The following is a 20,435-nucleotide window of genomic DNA, read 5'->3' as shown; positions in this document are numbered from 1 at the left end:
AGACTTGTAATACACTGACAAATGGTTATACAGCAGTTGCCAAATTAACAGTGACCTCTCCCCCCTTTGCTGTCTGGTGTGGGTGATAATGTGCAAAGTCTTGTCGGCAAGTGTGCTTAATGTTCAAGATAATCTGTCTATTATGTGAGTTCGGTGCTAGGAAGGGAATGAGTATCAATTAAATTTCCTTTTTATGCAGCGAATGGGAAACGTCATTTTTCTGGACAGTCATTGAAGAAGCCAGACCTAATATAGATTTTAAATAAGCAGCTTTATAAGAATATATAACAGGAGATAGTTCAAATACTGTTCATCCGCAGTAGAAGCCCACCTCTCTAAATTACTGTGGTGGAACTCGATGTGCTTACTAATCGAGTCTCGGTGCTCTGAGGAAACTAACAGAGAGAGAGGGGAGAGGGGCAGAAGGAGGACGAGAAAGGAGGGGGAGGATTTTAGTTCATAAACACTGTTTACTTAAAGCACCCCATTGCCTTATTAGTATTAATAGCAGTGACTTCAGAAAGCTCATATTCTGCCATTGGACAGTTTTGTATTATTTATGATTGAAATGAAAGCCTTGGAGTGGAATGAAGGAGCGCTTGCATAGCAAAGATGTTGCCTATGCCAGTTTACATAACCAACACTTGGGTAAACAGTGTATTAAGCGCAGCGCGGGGCGAGAGTAAAACGACAGCAAAATGTTGTATCCACACATTATCTGATTTGAGGCGAGGTTTTGGAGGAAGCTAGGCGAGCACACTGCGGACCTTTTTGATGCAGCTGGTCTTCATCTGCAAGTCCTTTTGAGCATGAAAGCGTGTAGCGGTGCAGCATCTCGTCTCCAGTGCAAGTTTCTGAAATGTTCAGATATAACTGTAACTTGAGAGCTTCCTTGCCTTAATTAAAGACATCCATCTGCTAAATTTTATTATTGAAACTGTTAGCATGTGGATTAGAGCATCTGAAAGCAGCTTTCGTTTTCCATTCTATTTATAGGCAGCAGGGTGGCGTGTCGAGCAAGGAAACCTATGATCTGGGCTGAGGACTTGAGCTTCCCCACTGAGGGGTATTTGAAAAAGATACAGAATTCCTAATAAGGTTAGCAATCCCTGATTTGGCTGATTTTGAAGATACACAACTCATAACAAGAATAAAAACTTTAAAGTGGTGCTTTCCCAAGTAAATATCAAGTAAAGAAAGCCCCCCCAACACTTACTAAACACACGTGCACAAACGACCACACCATATATCGAATCAATCTTTATTTATATTAAATTAAAAATATACTTTTGACAGATTCATGTAACAAACATGAGGAACGGTATTTCTATGATATAAAGCTTTGGGTATGGTTTCAAAGTACTCAAAGAGAAAGTCAGCAATGACGGTGTTGGGTAAAGGGACAAGGGGAAAGTATTGAAAACCAACAGTACGCAAAGAGGAGCAAGCGATGACGCCTTCTCTCCACTATGTCTCCTTTTGAAAGCATGCAAAACAAATTAAATGAAATCAGGGCCTATTGTGAAGGCTGTGCAGAAAAGAGGAGTAAGAGGGTGGACTTGGCTCAGTAATATTTCGAGTTGAAAGTAAGCAGAGAAGGTAACACTGACTCTCAAACACAGTTTATATAGGTTAGTTGGGACCACAGGTTTCAGTTTTATGACATTTAGAAAGATGGCATTGAGTTCTCTTGGTTGACTGACATGGTAGGCATTGGAAAAGTAAATCAGATGTGTCTCAGTTTGCGTACTACCACCCCTACCGTTATTTTGTGAATAGTGTTGATCATTCACCTGACTGTTTGTTAACTGTAAATCTCTGACACATGCACTATTCTGAATGTTGCTCAGGACCTATTCACCCAGGCTTAGAGACCAGCTGGGAATAATCTGATTATGACCGGTTGCTAGGGAAAAATGTTCATCGCCCAACTGGTTGATGAGTGGTTGCTGGTTGTTGCGAGCAATGACTGTGAAATTGATTGCTAAAACCTTCACTCACTTAGGCCTAGAGTGAGTGGGGTTACCCTAACAGCTAGTGAACACCATGGCAAAAGAGTGTATATTCCACAAACAGTATGCAAATGGCTGCTGGAGGTTGTTGGCGGTTGCTAGTATGACATTGGTTGCCAACAGGCATACAGAGTTGTACCAAAAATCTACTTATGATTGTTTTAGCCACTGTTAGACTGGCACAGTCTCCAGTTTGCATGGAAGCGTCCAACTTGCCTGCAAATGCTCGCAAACTACTCATTAAGCTGTAGTGAAACTGTCAAAAGTGTGGCACAATTGGCAAATATTCACCTTAATTGTAAAAGTTGCACCTTTTGAAATGTCTTAGTTCCAATGATAAGGCACTGCTTTTATTTTGAAGGTGAATGTTCTCCGTTTCGAGTTACAGAGAGCATAGTTGAAAAGTGGCTGCTTTTCATGCAAACTACAGGCAAAAGCAACAATATGCAAGCAAACAAAACGATCCCAAGGAGGCTGTCTGATGCAGCACCCCATTTGTGACAGACAGCAATCTCCAGCAACCACTTGTTAACTGGTGGGGGACCATACATCTTTCCTTAGTGATCAGATATTGCAAGGAGAATGATGAACCCGTCGCACAGCCTGTCTGACTTTGGCCTTAAGTAGTGGAAACTAAGGCATTAACAGCTGATCTTCAAATTAGAGCCAGATATTGAGCTAATACTAGCTAGTTAGTTGTTTTTGTGTTGTTGGCATGTTGTCTGCACTGTGGTATTGTCTGGTAGTTTTCTGTGACTTCATAGAGATTTTAGTGTAAGATATCTGACCAGAGGCTCAACAACTTGATAAATTCACTAAATGCGCCATCTAGTGTGAGACTTGCAGTCTGCGCTATCTAGCTAGCTACCGCCAGCAGATGCTTAGCAACCCGGGATTGATATTTCACGCATTATGGCATCGACTGATATTTATGCATGTTAAACTTACATCTGCAATGACAGAAAAGAGTTATACATGGTAAGAAGCTCATTTTGTCATATGTTTATAAAATGTTGCAGCTAGCGCAACAATCCTTGTTATTGCTAGCTATCTGGAAAGCTAAAAGCAAGAGATTTTTCAATCTGGGACTGATGTTGCTGTGTTTACATTACTTCAGAAGAATTTAGTATTACATTTAGTAAGTAACTTGACAAATGTAAACATGAACAAAATGTGCCAGCTAACATAACAGCCATGGTAAAATGCTCCAATAGTCCAGCCTCTTGTCGTGCCTGATTTCAGACAACACTACACTATCAAGCTAATATGCTACTATTATGGAAGTATTCAAAGTGAGACACCACCCATTGTTATTTGTGTAGTGTTTAACAGTGTTCACTTAAACTGAAACGTTACACGTGAACAGCCACAAAGGTCTGAAGCAGGGCCACTGAACAGAGTTTCACATGAGAAGGGAACAACAAGCACTTTTAAAATGAAATACCCATTAGTAAAAAGGGTACACTTACATAAAGCAAATATGTACGGCTCTTTTTGTACAAGTCGATATAAGCAGGAGAAAAAAGCAGTAGGAGAGAAGACCAATATAAATTCAAAGCATCGCCTCCTTATTTACAAATTCACCAAGTCGGCCATTTCGGTGCTTTATAAAAATATTATTCACATTTGTTGTTGAAGTGTGTTAGATAAATCTGGGAGGAAATCCCAAAGATTCTGTACAGTTATACTGATACAATGATTTGAATACAGAAAATGAATGACTTTCTTTTATGAGGGACAATGGTATAGTGGTTTATACATTCGCCTAACAAGCGAAAGATTCCTGGTTTGATTTCCGGTAGGAGACGCAAATCCCTTCGGGGCTGTATCAGGAAGGGCATCCGGCGTAAAAATCTAGCAAACCGAATATGTGGAGCTACCCGCTATGGCAACCCCTTGTGAATAAGGGAGTAGCTAAGAGTAGCTTTTTCTTCTTTTGTGCAATTAAAATGTCAAGAAACCGAAAAACGTGGCTAGAATAACAAACATGTTGAAGAATGTACAGTAGCCAACACAATAGTGGGAAAAAGAAGTTACATCGTTGATACTAAGGATAAAACTCAATATTAAAAAGACACTGTAGGGAGGGGGTGGGGGTGTACTACACTCACACACAAAAATTCCCATGAAACATCGCAGAAATAAGGATTCCCAGTTTGTGCTACTAAACTCGATAAAAAATATCTGATTAATTTTTCCCACACTGGACAGAAATTTGAGTATAATGTTGTCATAAATGAGATACGAAGGTGGAGGGCAGTAAAACACTCACTTTGGGAACCATGCAATGTAATATTTAGTATACAATAGACTTTGTTGAAGCCTGTATGGTGTTTGAGGATAAAATATTGAAGGATTCGGTTCAGGACATGGCTACATGCCTTTGCACCTTGGCTTTGAGGAGGCAGTAAAAAACAAAAAACAAAAACCTAAACCCAGAAAATAATATAAAAAGGATCAGCCTAACCAGCAGTGTTTCCCCCTGGCATGCTTTTGAACTGCCACGAACACAAGCCTGTTAAGGACTGAGACAAATAGCAGCAGGTAACACCAAGGCAAAATTAGTTTGAAACAAGACACAAGATATTAGTCTTCAGAGAGGAAAAAAATGCTTCCACACATTTTGGTACTCTAAAAGGATAACCAAGGTCTTAGGATGGGAAAAAACACGACTTAACAGAAGGGGAACTTCAGGTGCTTTTTCCTACCTTTCTGTCAACAAACAAGTCAATGACTCAGATCAAAAATGGGAGAGTGGGGATGCCTCGGATTCTCTTAAGTGCTCTTGAGAACATTTGAAACCATTTGTATCATCAGTCCTTCAATCTGTTCTTGATTCAAACACACATTTTGCCTGGGTCTGCAGTGTAATTTAGGGCAAAACAGGCATAAACCAAGGCGTGTGTTTTTCTTTCGACCACCATCATATTTTTGTTCATTTTTCTTGAAACCCAGATTTGGCAGTCGCTTCCATCGCTCAGTATAAACAAGCTCAAACGCGCCATAAATATTTCACATTGATATTAAATGCTGTCTCTATTTCACTGAATTAGAGCTCGAAAAAGGACTACAAAATACTCCTTCATCAATTAATCATGACAGCATCAAAGCACTACTATAAATACTGTTTGAAGTCAGCGAAAAAACATGGAAACAAGGACATTCTTGAAGCTGGTCAAGTACCATGTAAAATGTGTTTTCCTTATGACCTCTTGGCCCCAGTTCCTTCCTTGTACTTTTGCTAAAGCTATTGCTTTCTGAAGTGGTAAACGGCTGGATAAACAAGTTGAATATTTCAGTAACGAAGAGTGGAAATCCTTTCTTTATACCCGCGACTTTGATCAAAGTGCTCCATGGGGAGGATAAACACATACAGCGTTACATGTGCATAGACTGAGACAAGCACACTTTCACACACTTTTAAATACACAAAATAAATAACCTACGCAAGAACACAGCTTAGGCAGGGCTGGGCTCTGGCAGAGCAGAATGATGAAAGGTTGTTGAAACTATGACAAAGCAATATTTATGCTCCACAAATAATGAAAAATACCGTTGTTGTTAAAGGTTCAAGAACTACAAGTTTTTCTTCATATTCATTCAACTAAATAAAGGAGATATTGCAAAAGGACCTCTGAGAAAAACCAACATTACACAAGTTTTATCTTGAACTTCTAAGTTTGGCAAGCGTTGCAGTGTTTTCCCCTACCCACAGGTGTTGTGTATGGCTTGGTGGAAGAAATAACGGCTGTAATACAGTCCTTTCAGCAGCATTGACTGGCAAGTTGCCTACACAGGCATCAGTAGTCAGGGTTAGAACTATTTTCTTGAGATTTCTTGAGAGTGACGATATCACTCTGGGCTAAGAACAGATGTGAAGCCTTTATAGATTAGAGGCTTCGTTAAACAGTGGCTAGACTAATTAATTTAAAACTCAGTGGTGCTGAAAGTGCAAATTACATCAAACAAAACAAGAAATGACTTTCTTAGGTATGTTAAAAATTGGCACAGTTATTAATACTGGTAACAGTAGTTGACTGTCTGGTGATTCACCAAGAAACTAATGAAAACTATACTAACTTAATATTGGAAAACATAACATTATAGTTTTAACTGAAAAAAAATGTCATATAGTATAGTACTAATTTCGTTTACCAGTTACCCTGTGCTGCATTAAAAAAAATTACATGTATTCAAAACAGAACTTGCTTTATGAACTTGGTTTGGCCAGTTGTTAACATACACTCATCATGGGCATGAATGTCGTGCTATTTTTCAGCTTAGAATTTTTTTCTTTTACTTTTTACATTTTCAGTGCATGCCAAGAAGAGTGGCCAAATATCCAGCCAGAATTATGCCAGATACTTTTTAAAACTTTAAAGCCCAATTTTTTGTTTTTAAAGCCATTAAATATGTATACTATACAGTCATTTCACCATGGAAAAAAGACAGTTTCAAAGAATTCATTAGAAGCCCAAAATGATCATGATATTTGTGATGAGTGGATATAAACTTCTGACCACAACTGCATACATGGAGCAAAGGCCAAGTTCAGCTAGGTGACAAAGTCAAGCTCCACCACAGTCCCAGCGGATAAGCTAATGTCTCAGCTAGTACCCTTCTACACATCCTTATGACAGTTTTTTGGAAGCAGCCAACCCCACATCCAGCTAACTCTTCCTTTTCACATTTGTTGTTATTTCTGCTCTGTGAAATCTTAAACTTCATTTAGACTACTGTGGGAAATCTCAACATCCCAACTAACTACGTAATTGGAAAATCCTTGTATCCCTACACTGAGGTCTTCCACACCATCAAGTTGTTGTGGTATGCATTGGCCCGACATATAGTTACATTTCTAGGGAAGTGCACGACATGTTACTTAGAAGGTTGCGGCATAGGGTTAAAATGGGGTCTGGTTATGGTATAAGTTACGGCGTAGAGCTGAAACAGAAGTATAGTTTACGTGAAAGGAGTCTTCCTGCTTTGTGCTTTCTACATTAGCCCAGAATAGAACCATACCTCCAAACAGAAATTACTAAAACAACAGTCTTCTGACTATAGTTGTCCTGGTTGAAATATAAATAAAATATACACTTCAAGCTACTGTCAAGTTTTCTGTATTTAGCCACAATCTATGGCCACATATTCGTTGGCAAGATCAGAGATCTATGTTGCCACAAGGTGTAGTTACAATTCTATGGAGGTGCATGTGAGGCTTAAGTTAGCTTTAATGCTAAAGAATAAATTTAGCTTTGAAACATCTGACTTATTTGAAAGCATCATTTTTTCTTGCTCTTTAAAATTCATTTTCTAGCAGACAAGCTTAGCTTATCGACTTCTGCCTTGTGAACAATTTGGGTAGGAACCACTGACACTTCTAGTAGCCAAAATGAAATTAGCTACCAATTAACAGTCTAATAAGAATATGGGTGGGGTCTGGAAAAAACATGATTCTGTAAAAAAAAAGAAGCAAAAAACATCTAGATCAGATGTGGACAAAAATAATCAAGAATTATGTGGCCAAAAGTAGTCTAGAGTTGTACTTTTTCTCGGACCAAGCAATCGAGAATATAACAAACACCATGACCGAGACAAGCTCCAGTTCCAGTTACTAAAATGATAAATCCTCACATTCTTGATTTTGATCAACTCAAAGAAAGTAACGTTAGCTAAGGACACCCTAAATCTATAAAACTCTTCCAGAGATTTGGTGCCATTTGGTGCAGTTTGGGGCTTTTAATGATCTTTTGATTTGAGCTTGGTTTGTTTTATACTTAACATAGGAAAAAAAAGCCTTGATAGAGTCGATCGTTGGTTAGTACTGAAGATCTTTAGCTTTCGACTCCATTAACACTGACTTTTACCCCCCAGTGGGATCATCTGTAGCTTGCTAAAATATGAACATACACGCACACACTAATCCCAATCACACTAACATAAAGACAGATAGACATATAAAGTAGTCTGTTTAACTGTGCTCTGCTGGTGCTGTCTTGTTCCTTCCTTGAGGTCTTCATTAGTCAGTTTGTATAAACTTTCATGAACTTTTCCTCCCCTTTCTGTAGTTTTTTCTCTCTCTTTGAACACCATTTTGAGTTCAGCTGCTTTACTGGAGTACTCTACAGCTCATAGCAGGTTTTCTCATCCGAGTTAGCTTGAATGGGAAAACCAGTGTATAAAAATCTTTTCAGCACTGAAACCCGTGATTATAAAAGTGTTTACAGTGTGGTTTCCCTTTTACCATTTGCCCTGGGAAAGCTGTTTTAGTCAGCTTCTCCAAACAGACAGCAGCCAAGCAAAACCAACAGAACAGCAGTTGCCCTGCAGATTCTCGAGCAATTTAAAAAGTCCATGGTTGAACTACAAATGTGAAAGAAAAGATCACTGTAGTTTTGTCCATCACAGTATCACAGTTACAGTAGAAGGATGAGATGAGATTCACATATTTCATATAAAAGAACACACGGTGGGTATAATCCTATAGGCAAAATCACTGAATATGATTGATGAGTGCTCCATCTTTTGTTGTCCACTCTATATTGTCTTTTCTTCCTCCATATTTTGCTTTTGTTGCCTGGCTACCTCACTCTAATGTCATTCAGAAAACCAGGCATCTTGACATCTAACAGACTGTATTTGTTCTATGTGATTGTGTCTTTCAGAAACCCTTTGCAGAATATTGTTCCTCCTCAGAACTTTATAATAGAAAGCAAAAAGATTAGTAAAACTTCTTGTTCCTCTCACAAATCTGAAACCCAAGTGGCTGGCAGTGAGTTCAGATACCCCCAGATACAGTCCATCCACTGCTGTGTGATAATTAAGCATCTGTTCTTTACTGAAAACTACCATAACCTTGACATTCTGAATGACATGGAGCACAGTCTCTATCTACAGAACAGAGATGGACGAGATTGTCTATAGTGACAGTTCAGGGGTCTGAATTGCTTCTGCTTGGTTCGGTCCACCTCCTCCAGATGTTGCTACAATCTACAGCAGATGGCCTGTTATCTGGGCAGGGCTGAGAGCAGCCTTGGTTGGTGCTACTCTCTCTTTGTGTAGGACCGTGGAACTGGAGAGGATGTTGGGCTTGTTGGAGGCTAGAGGAAGATTGGGGAACGTTTGTTAAATGGAATAATCTAGACCACAGTGTTTCGCTGCCGGTAAGGTGGAGGTGGCAAGATGGTTCCAGCTTTCAGGGAAAACTCAGACATGTATTCAGGGTTTTCAGCTACTGCCGGCCGTATGTGTCCATTCTGCTTATAGAAGAGCTTGGCGTTGGTGGAACCTCCCTGGGCACCATCTGAGGCTGCCTGGTTAGATGATTTGGGAGGCAAGCTGTGCTGCCAGTATTCTGGATTGTCAAAGGTCACCTTCAGCTTCTTTCCGCTGGCTTTACCTGATGTTTGCCCTCCATGCTTCAGCAAACTGGCAGGGTGTGTGGTGGCGTAGCTCTGGTAGGCTGGCAGGCTGCCATGCCCAATGGTGGCTGAAGTGGACAGGGCGCCCGACTGGCTCACCTGAGCCTGAGCAGTAGTTCCTGCTTGACTCTGAGCAACAGAGCTGCCACCTGGATTGCCAGGTTGCCCTGCAGGTTTGACGGTGTGGTGGGCATGGAGGATGTGAGTCGGTGGACCATGATGGCAAGGAATACCAGATGGAGATGGTTGGGCTGTGGGGAGGGGGTAGTGGGGCAGGCTAGTCTGGATGGTAAGCGGGAGATGGGAGCCTGAGGTTGTGGCTGAGATAGAAGAAGGAGGTTGGGTGGGTAGGGGCAGACCATTTCTCCTCAGGGCTTCCAGGCCCAGCTCAGCGGGGGTATGGAAGGTGTTGAGGTAGAGGGGCTCATTGATGTACTCGTCCTCTCCTTTGGGCTGACTGTTGGGTGTGCTGTGGTAGCCTGGGTTATCCAGGGCGTGGATCTCGCCGTTTTTACGTCGCGTGACAAACGGGTTCTCCTCAATGGGATTCAGATATTCTGTACCACAGAAAATGAATGAGAAGGAGAGTGAATTAGAAGAAGAGAAAAACAGTTCAGACAGCAATAACAAAAAATCTGGAGAAATTAAATCAAGAGGTGAGAAAACAAAGGAAATAGAGAATGAAATGGAGTAAAAGAAAGAGATCACTCGGTAATGAGGAGAGAAGATGGAGATGATAATGGCGTTAATGGCAGGCACTCAGGACAAGACGGGCATCTTGCCAGCAGTTCTTTGGCACTGGAAACTCCATCTGCCGGGGTTGAAAATGCCAACAAATGACCCCTCTTCACTGCTTCCAAGCGCTATAATAGTGGGGTGAGAAACCTATTGATTTTGCCCACTTTTCCGCTCCTTGACATTGCATCAGATGCATTTTGCTGCAGGCTTTGTTATATTTTGAGCTGCTCAAAAAAAAAAAATCAAAGACGGTAGTGCAAGAGCAGGGCTGATGGACTGAATTATGATCAAAGGCAAAACATGACTCTGTAGTAGTAGCTGACATACACCGCCGTCGAAGGAAACTCAGTAGGAATTTTAATCAATGGAATGAGATGAAATGAACAGGAAAACTGACAGGCCGACTATCGTACAAAGGATCGTATTTACTCTGTGAATGAACAAAGAGATGACAAGACAGAGAGAAAGGTGCACATATATTATGTACTTGTTTATAATTTTAATTATGTTTCTGTTTGTGGAGCTGCATAGATGATTGTAGCGCAATCAATCTTTAACTTCCTCTACACAGTTTTGTTTTTAGATTAGTAAGAAATTATTTTAATTAGGTAAGGTTATTTTAAAGTTTAATATTATCTACTATGTGCTGTGGATTAAATACAGCTCCTAAAATGCATTTATGCATCATTACTATTAAATACCCTGCAGGACTGCAGAATTCCTACCTGAACTTATTTTTAGCTTCTTTAGAGCAATTCTGCTTCTAATGTATACTCTGGAAAATTAAACTGGATTAACTATCTTCTAAATGATTCAAGTGGCCACAACAGTCTCATAAGGCTTTACTATGAGTACCTGAGGAGCTCTTGTCCTTCATTGCCGTCATGTATCCGTCCTCATCAGTGTCCCCTCTCAATGCTCTCTCTCCCAGAAAGATGGTTGGATCAGCACTGTACCTCTGACCCCCACTGTCTTCCCCTCCAGCCTGGCTCAGGCTCTTCTTATGCAGGCTTCCATTACAACGCTGGTCCTCCAGGACTGGGCTCGGGCCACCTGTGGCATCCTGGTTCACACAAGCTTGTGTGCCTGCCAAGGGTCCTTCTGCAGCATTTGGACCACCATCTCGATAGCCAAATTGATTCTGCAGTAAAGAGAGGCAGGGATTGGGGTTAAGATAAGAAAAACTGAGCATAGCATGAGTTCAAGAGGGGCCATGAAGTCCAAGTCGGAGCAAATAAGTGTATGACACAGCTGATTCTCTGCTAAAGAAGTGCAAGTAAGGCTATTTTGCCCTGCTTGATTGTTAAATCACGAATTAACTGTGATTAACCACATGTTTTTGTAAAGTTACATTCAATTTCAAAAGCCACAACCAAGCCTGCTTACTACCAGACCTACTGAATCAAAAACTCACTTAACAAGAACCTGTATGGCAAAGTGAAGTAGGCCAAAGTATCTCAAATATCAATTCATCATGCTAAGATTTAACAAACTGACATCTATCTGTCTTGAAATTGTTATACAAAACATTTCTGAGGCTTTGGTAAACCACGGTGAGAGCCATTATTAGGGGTGGGTATAAAAAAAATCAATTTTCCGTTTCAAATTGATTTTAGTTTGAATAATGTGATATTGATTCTTAAAAATTCTGAATCTATTTTTAAATGTGAATGTATTTTGCCAGAAATGCCAGAATCTCAGCTCAGGCTCACGAAACTATTTCAAAAACTGCCAAAGAGTTAAAACACTAAACGATTAAAAAGCAGGTGAACGGATTCCACAGAAAGATGTTAACACCTCTGTAACTTTGCTCTGCTTCACTTCAGCAGCAGCAGGTAATACGTTCATAGGTTGATTCATGGTTTGCTTCAGTTTTTGTTCTACTGCAGAATCTGCTATAAAAAGCCAGGGCAGGAAAATCTCCTTCATGTTTTTCTGCGTTTTATCCTCAGTTACTTTGACACATAGGCATCTGCTGTGATGCTTAAACCTCTGATGAAGTCTCAAGTATCAGCTTTGTTTTTATACATAGACATAAAAAATATGGATATGTACTGATAAATGATCAGAATTAAAATATTTCTGACTGTCTGAGTCAAAATTGAATCAAATCGAATCAGGACCTTGTGAATCGGAATTGAATAGAACCTTCCCAGGAGTGAATGGCCTACCAAAAGTGGACTGAACAAGATCTAAAGAACTGCAGTCAAAGTTTATGATTCAACAATAAGACAGAGACTGGGCAAAAATGGCATCCAAGGGAGAGTTCAAGGAGAAAACGTCTGCTGACCAAAAACAAAAACACAAAGTCTCACATTGACCAGAAAACATCTTGATGATGCCCCACAATTTTGGAAAATATTCTGTGGACTGATGAAACAACATCTGAACTTTGTGGAAGGTTTGAGTTCCACTACATCTGCATAAAACTAACACAACACTTCATAAAAAGAACATCATACCGTACAATGTAGTGGCAGTTTGCTGCTTCAGTTCAATTACTTGCTGTAATTGATGGAACCATGAATTCTGCTCTCTGCCAGAAATTCTGATTAAGATACTTTCTGAATTAACTTAGCTGTAAATATCTTTGGTCTGAGGTACTCTGGGTACTGTCTAACTCTTTGATGATATAATATCTATGGCAAATAAGCTAATAACAACAAAGTTTAAGCTAGCGTACACAACTTTTGTTCCAACTGCGGCAAAGCAGTGAGGCTTTAACCCATGCTGCTGCCTTTTGAAGTAAAATTCTCAGACAAAGTTCTGCTGGTGTAGTCATCAGCCACCAGGGACTGTGAGGGGCAGCCAGGCAAAGCTATGATACAAACACCTGAACCTTAAAAAAAAAAAGGCCCACCAGAGTATACAAAACATGACAAATGAAGCAAAGGGCTTCTTGTGGAGCTGTGTTGGCTTGCTGCAGGCTATTTAATCCAGGCCAACTTCTCTGCACTCTTGCCAGCTGCTAGCGCTACAGCAGCAATTACGGGAAGCAGATCTACAAAACACAACAGAAAAGAGGGAAATGTCCCGGGGTTATATTCGTCCACCTACTCCTACGGTTTTCCCTCTACTGCAATCAGCATCCTCCTCCTCCAAACTTCTCTGTTCATCCCTTCTTCAAAGCAAGTCATTATCGGCTCGTCTTTTCAAGTGTGAGCGAGTGAGAGCAAATCAGCACAGATAAGATAACCGTCTGTATCGGACTGTGTCTGAGGCGGCACAACCTGAATAACTAACTTCCTTCGGCAAAGTCAGCTCACTGATGGATTTATACACCCTTCCCTGCTTGGGCACGCGGCAGCTTCTGATTGTAAAATCAAAAGATCTTCAATTGCCAATCTGGTTGTTGACCTTAAACAAGTAGGACTTTGACTCGATTATCATGTGTGGGTTTTTTTGGCGTATGTGAGCGGCTGTCAGGGAACAAAGAGCCACTGGCAAATGGATAGGTCGTGGGACTAAAGTTGTATAAGATGCGGAGCCATGGGCTGGCCAGCAGTGCATGGTGCATGCTGCAAAGCAAGCAGCCCAGCCTGTGCTCATTGTCTATTTGTAAACGACTCCAGCATTTTAAGATAGCGGCTTGTTATTTGCCTATGGCGCTCTGAGTAATGAAACCTGGGGCCTGGGGAGCTACTGCATAAAGAGTCCAGGTTTAAGACACACACACTGTGATGGAAATGATGGAGGCAGGTTATTAGTAGAGGGAAATCATCAGTGTATTGCAGGTTCTTAACCACCTTGAGCATTTATATACTGTAGGACAGTAAAAGAGAAGAGGCACGTACACAAAATTAAAGATGTTTTTTGCTGGAGATCATCTATGATGCTTAACAACTTTGGAGTGTTTGGCACACAAATGCTTCCAAAATGCAGTATAACACAGTCTTCGTCAGTGGTCTTACCCTGTTGGGGTCAACACGAGGCCTGGTCGTGCATGACTGAGTGGCCATGTTGAAACCTCGAGGCACCAGATACTCCTCGGCATCCATCAAGTCATCAAGGTCCTGTTCGTCCAGCAGGCTCTGGAAGAACTTGCTGTCATTGGGACTGGGAAGCTTCATACGGTCGTCTCCCTGAATTATACACGTGTAACAGTTTTAATTGCCGAGCACCAAATTAATTCCAGCAGCATACAGATTGCAGCGAGAGATGCATCAGATAATACTTTTGTGTCTGCACGATATGTAAATGTTTGCAGAGAAAAGAAACAAAGGAAAGTTTTTATCAAAGGACACACCTGAATCACCAGATATCGCTGTGGGTCACGGGCCATTCTGCAGAACTCGGCGGCCAGCTCTTTGAACTTCGGCCTGCTGTCTGCATCAATCATCCAGCCTGGGGAAGAGAAAGAGGGCAAAGGAAGAATGCCGTGGAGTTAGAAAAAGAAGCAGAGAGAAGTTTATTAATTGTCTACAATTCCTTAACCTTTATCCCAGCTGTCTCCTTTTTCTTTGCTCATTTTTCAGAAGGACTACTCTTGAGCCTCTTACTGCATTTGCAGCTTCCTGTCAGCCCTGTGTATTACTCTAAGAGGGGGATAGTTGCTAAAGAAATAGGAACAACAAATCAGGAACAGTCTGATAGTTAATGAGTTGTTCTTTAGTACTTCCCTAATAACTCTTGACCCAGGGCTATTAAATACTTAAGAGCCAGCTGCTAAACACACTATTAGTGAATCATAAGGTAATGATTAGCTCATAATCATCCGTAAATCCGGAAAGGTCCATTTTTTTTTTCATATGTAGAGTTCATTCTCAATAAATCAAACACAGCAGAACAAAACACTAATTGCTTCTTTATTGCTGCTTAGTCATTCTTTTTTATTACCTCAAGTAATTAAGTATATCACTCAGCAGTTACTCACTAGTTACAAAGTAGTTGCTCATAACTTCAGAACTACTTTACCTGTTGTTTCTTTATCTGCTCAGTTGATGTATCATTATAGTTCCTCAGCAGTTTCTCTTTGCTTTGTCATCCTTAGCAGTCATTCCTCCACACTCCATTGTAAACACATACTTGCTCAGTAGTTACTCAGTAATTAATCAGTAGTTATGTAGCCATTCATCATGACTTTAGGACTACGTTGCTATTACATTCCCCTTCTTCTTCTTCTTTTGGCTGGTCCATTTATGTGTAGGAACACCAGATAATCTGCCCACATCCTACCCAACCTTTATCAACCTCTTCTGGCACACCAACCCTCTGCATGTCCTCCTTCGCTACATCCACGAACCTCCTCTGTGGTACCCCCCCACCTTCCTCCATCTCCATATTCTACACCCTTTGTCCAATAAAAACTATCTCAGCCTTGCCTCTCTAACGTTATCTTTGAACCCTGAGCTGTCCTTCTGATGTACTCATTTATAATGAATACCATTCTGGTCACTCCCAGTAAAAATCTTAGCATTTTCCACTCTTCCACTCTGACTCCTGTCTTTTTGTTAGTGCTACCCTCTCCTGTATGATTTATCATTAGAGGTCCTCAATAATTTCTCAATGCTTCAGGATTACGTCACACTTGCCAATAACGTCTTTATCCCCAGTGTAAAAGCATATTTACTCAGTAGTTCCTGTTCCCCACTTTTGAATCTCTTATTGCAAAGTGTTACTCAAACCAAAATAATATTTGACAAACAGCTGGCATATCACAGAATACAGCCAGGGGTGCAGTGATGTGTCTCTAAATACTGGAGGACACTGATGATGCATGAGCATGGCAGGGTTGCGACTGGTTTCTAAGGTAACCATGGTGGTTTTCATACATTAGCCATGATCAAATGCTAGACAGGCGTTATGAATAGATCATAAATCTCCATCTCAGCCTGCCCGACCATCTTCATCAGCCGCTGCTCTCCCTAGACGTGTCTTCTTCCCTCTGTTCCATTACTTTCCTACAGGATGGTTGCCCTCTCTCTCCCCAGTTATTCTTTTTAATTTGGTAGAATCAAATTATACTGACATCCATGCAATAATATTAATAACCAACTGTCAGGGTATGAGTGTCTTTCATTGTGTTGTTTGAATGCAACCGGCATCTACCGACAGCGATTAGGGTGGAATGTTTCCTTGCGTGTTATTCAGTGCACGACTTGATATTGTGAATCAATCAAAAACGCTTTAAACATCAATATGAGAGCTGTGAGTATTTAATTTGTCTTTATTAGCTCTCTTGCATGAAATACCATTTAATAATAATAATTGAATTTCAGCTAGATCGCACTAAATGTGAATATTCTGTTTCTTCAGTTGGATAAAAACAAAAAAAGTGTCATTTTGGTGCAATCCAACAGCTCCATGAATACACTTCAGTAAGAAATGGTAAAAGGGGACATTTCCAGCTATCACTTTATACTGGATAATGTAGTGCTTTGTTAAACTTTTATCTGTGCGCGGTTTATCTAAGAGAAAGCACTCAATGAAAGCTGTGCCACTGTGTACCTTCAACCTTCATTTATTTCAGGAATGCTGAATGAGCAACAGTGCCGTTCACTTTGACTTAATTCTACTGCTTTGCTCAAGGGCAACTCAGAGGTTGTAATAAAAAAAGTTTACTTTGTAAACCACATTTCTCTCCTTCAGGCTACTGCAGCAGTAAACACAGCAAACCCCTGAAGGTAAAATGCCAGGTGGTGTATTAGCTCGGATTAGATCGTAAGCAAGGAGAGCTGCTGATTTCACTGTCGACATCTCCATAACACACTCTGCAGCATCGATGGCTAAAGTGAGGTGTCTCCAGCAGTCCAGTAGGGGGTTTATTGTATGTTATTGTTTGCTTTTTCATGTATTTATGTTACAAAAAACTTGCATATACCTTGCTATACTCTAATGGCATTTATCGAATTAAAAATTTGCAGTCTTATGTGCATTTCTTACATTCTGGGCACCACTTTTAATCTAGCTCCTCTTAAATAAAGCCTGACCCTTTCAGCTGTCACTTCGCCTGTTTGACTTTGTTCAAATTTCCACTTGTAACGCCCCACGCAGGCACATTACCTAAATGAGGTGTAATTACTCCAGCGATCAAACTCTATTTCATTTTTATTGGGGTGGTGCAGAAGCGGTGGGGCACGCAGTGTGACGGCCCATGAGATCACAAACAAACGGCTCGCAGTCAACATGCAATTAGAATTAATGTGGCCGATTGCTGAGCCTGCTTCCGGCTTCTGACTGGGCAGTGTGACTCTCCCGCTACTTGGACTCTGTGCCTGACCTGTTTGGGTTATTTTTGATCACGACGCTCACTGTTAGTTTTTGCTAATTGGTGGGTAAAAAATAGTCTGTTTCTGAAGATTTTAAACCTGCTGGGATGATAAGCAGTAATATAAAATTACTAATTAAAAGGTAATGCCAAAAAACAAGAAGACAAGGAGCCCTGCCCCTGATTAAGTGTGGGATCACATAAAGTCAGAATCACTTATTCTATGATTTTTCCTCCATGGTGTTAAAACAGCCACTCACTAATGTAAACTACATTAATAAGGGTGAAATATAGTGAGTAGGATAAGTGGAACGACATTTGTGTCAGCTGCACAATGACTACGAGTGACAAACACACCACGCACAACCAAGAATAAAAAAGTGCTTGTTGTTACTACAAATCACGGAATTTAAAAGATAGTTCTACAGCATCCGGTCACTACTTGGGTGAAATATGATAGTATTGCTTTAACTGTTCAGGAATCACAGCTCTTTTTACACACAGTTCCTCTTTTTCTGAGGTTCAAAAGTAATCAGACATACAATCTTAAATATAGGGACTGTTTTTAATATGTGAATGAAAATCTGCTGCAGTCAGTGGCTGCATGAAGTCTAGAATCCATGGATATCAGCAAATCCTGTTTCCTCCCTTGAGATGCTCTGCCAGGCCTTTACTGCAGCCTTCAGCTGCTGCTTGTTTGTGGGTCTCTCTGCCTTCAGGTTTGCATTTAATAACTGAGAAGTATGCTCTTTTGGGTTATGATCAGGTCACTGACTTGGCCATTGTGGAATATCCCATTCTTTGCCTTGAGAAACTATTGTTTACCTCAGCTGTCAATATGCCAAGTGAGAAGTGTCCACATCTATTTGCTCTGGAGGAGGCTTAAAACTTTGAGAAAGTCAGCAAAGCTTACTTTGACAGTAATACTGAGGTGAGTTGTTGAGTATATCCTAAACTTTTCCATCAGTAAGTGCTGCTGTTTTTGCCGCTGTTAGCAGGAGTTAGCCTCTGTTAGCTGGTGTATGTCAAACTTTCTTTGAAGTGGATCTAACATTGTTGGACTCTGATACTTAGCAAATCGACTCATTTGATATGAGGATGTGAGAGGGTCAAAAGTCTAATCTGCTGACAATAAGTATCGGTGACAATACCAGGGATAAATAATAATGTTTTCATGTGCTAGAGCCCTGATGTCAGCTCAGGAAACGAGGTTCGTGGTGAGGAGGAAGAAGATGAGGTGGAGATGACGAGGAGAGAGCAGTGGTGGTGCAGCAGAAACACATAATTAGAAAGCATTGATAAAAATGTTACACGATTATATATAGTTTGAAAGAGCTATTTGTGATCTTTAAATTAAAAGTAAAATTATAAGGTGGTTCTCTAATTTGTCATGTAATTATGAGGGAACAGCACTTTCCTGACCACGAAACTGCTTGTCATTCAGTTGTCCAGTTACTTATGGGCAGGGATGGGCAGTAACGTGTTAAAAGTAGTGTGTTACTGTAATCCGATTACTTTTTCAAGTAACAAGTAAAGTAAGGGATTACTATTTGGAAAAATCGTCTTTCTACAGCGTAAATATTAAACTTCAAATCTGAGCAAGCACCTAGCACGCTGCCACAGGAATGTGGAATTCACAGATTTTATATGATTGATTATGAAAAAAAAAAAGAATTGGGCTGAAAGGTCTATTGCTTTATATGGTTTTATGTATCATGTTTTTAAAAAGTAACTAAGTAGTAAGGTAACTAATTACTTTTGAAAATAAGTAACCTGTAAAGTAACGGGATTACTTTATTGGAAAAGTAATCTGCAATTAGTAACTAATTACTATTTTCAATTAACTTGACCAACACCGGTTATGGAACTTGTGAGACAATGTATAAAAATGAATGTAATTCCTAAACAGTTAAAGCAACACTTTTGTTTAATCCTGTGAACTGTAGCTTAAATTCAGTAGTTCGATCATATGTTGATGGTGTACAGAGGCAAAACTACAGAAATGTAACTGACAAAGGGTACTCATACTACAGCTGACTTCAAACTCATCAGCTTTGAAAGCATTCTCCCTTTACTTTTAGCATTCAAAGCTTCTGTGGTGTACTGTGTATCAGACATCTACCCTAATAAATCAGGTGTAGATAAGCATTTTTGCTGCTTGTTAAGCTGAATGAACCTCTCTGACCTCAGCATTTACAACATTAGTGTCCAGACACGTCCAGACAAATTAGCATAGCACATAAAAATTACATTTCTCCACCAGGAGGAAAGAGAGGATAAGTTGGCATTATTAGGCTAAATGGCTGCAGGGCTTTCATGGTTTGCTTCTGTGCTGTCAAAAGCCATTGGCAACTATTAGATATTATGACATTTCGGTTGGATTAACATTTTTGTCATGGGAATATGTTTTGATATCAAGCTCTAAGCTGGATCACATTATTCTCTTTCAACACATTTGCCATTTTAAGCTTTTGCAGAGTGAATTACAATGAGTGGAACAGTAGACTAAGCTTAAATTCACTGCGCTACAAGCAGCCATAAGAATGTATTGAGATACAACACTGGTACAAAAGATTAGATAATTAAAAATAACTGAGAATCACAAGTAAAGAGGGAAAACAAGAAAGTCAGTGGGGAGGAGTGGAAGTGAGGTCACTTTTGGGGAGATTTTCAGACAACAGAAGACTGAGTGACAGAAAAGTCACTCCGACATACTTGAGTTCAGACAGGGCGGCGTGAATACCAGACTGGTGCGTGGATGGACAGCCAACTAGCCAAAGGCTGGCACAGCTCAGAGCATGGTTTGGCATACAAGTCTGGACAGTTTCCTGGAAATATGGGAGGGAGGGTCCCTCCACAGCCATGGACACCAGCAACAGGGTACAGAATTCAGCCAGGGGAACGATTGCAAGATAGGAAAGACATGGGAGAATTTGGGGAGGATGGGAGAAGGCGGATTTTTGGATGAGCTGTACTGGCTTGAGGGAGCGTTTGGGGAGATGTGGTTGTCCAGATGGAGGATGACACCAACAAGGATGTGGGCATTATCCCCAGTGA

General features: G+C 40.5%; 1 protein-coding gene across 3 annotated transcripts in view; it reads right to left on the bottom strand.

Moving 5' to 3' along the window:
* Window positions 1–20,435, bottom strand: part of LOC309700966 (receptor tyrosine-protein kinase erbB-4-like) — a 371,528-nt gene that overhangs the window by 2,916 nt on the left and 348,177 nt on the right. For 2 of the 3 annotated variants that reach the window (XM_082524894.1, XM_082524895.1), the window contains exons 24-27: window positions 14,418–14,515; window positions 14,083–14,253; window positions 11,027–11,312; window positions 1,298–9,990 (exon numbers count right to left, since the gene is read on the bottom strand). In XM_082524894.1, coding sequence (XP_082381020.1) covers window positions 9,152–9,990; window positions 11,027–11,312; window positions 14,083–14,253; window positions 14,418–14,515 — 1,394 coding nt within the window. In that variant the 3' untranslated portion in view covers window positions 1,298–9,151. Of the gene's footprint in view, window positions 1–1,297; window positions 9,991–11,026; window positions 11,313–14,082; window positions 14,254–14,417; window positions 14,516–20,435 lie in introns of those variants that run through there. The other variant, XM_082524896.1, reaches the window with a different exon arrangement.

Source organism: Aulonocara stuartgranti (assembly GCF_965226115.1).
Source record: "Aulonocara stuartgranti genome assembly, chromosome: 23".
Lineage (NCBI taxonomy): Eukaryota > Metazoa > Chordata > Actinopteri > Cichliformes > Cichlidae > Aulonocara > Aulonocara stuartgranti.
Note: the sequence above shows the minus strand (reverse complement) of the source record. Positions and strands in the feature narration are given on the sequence as shown.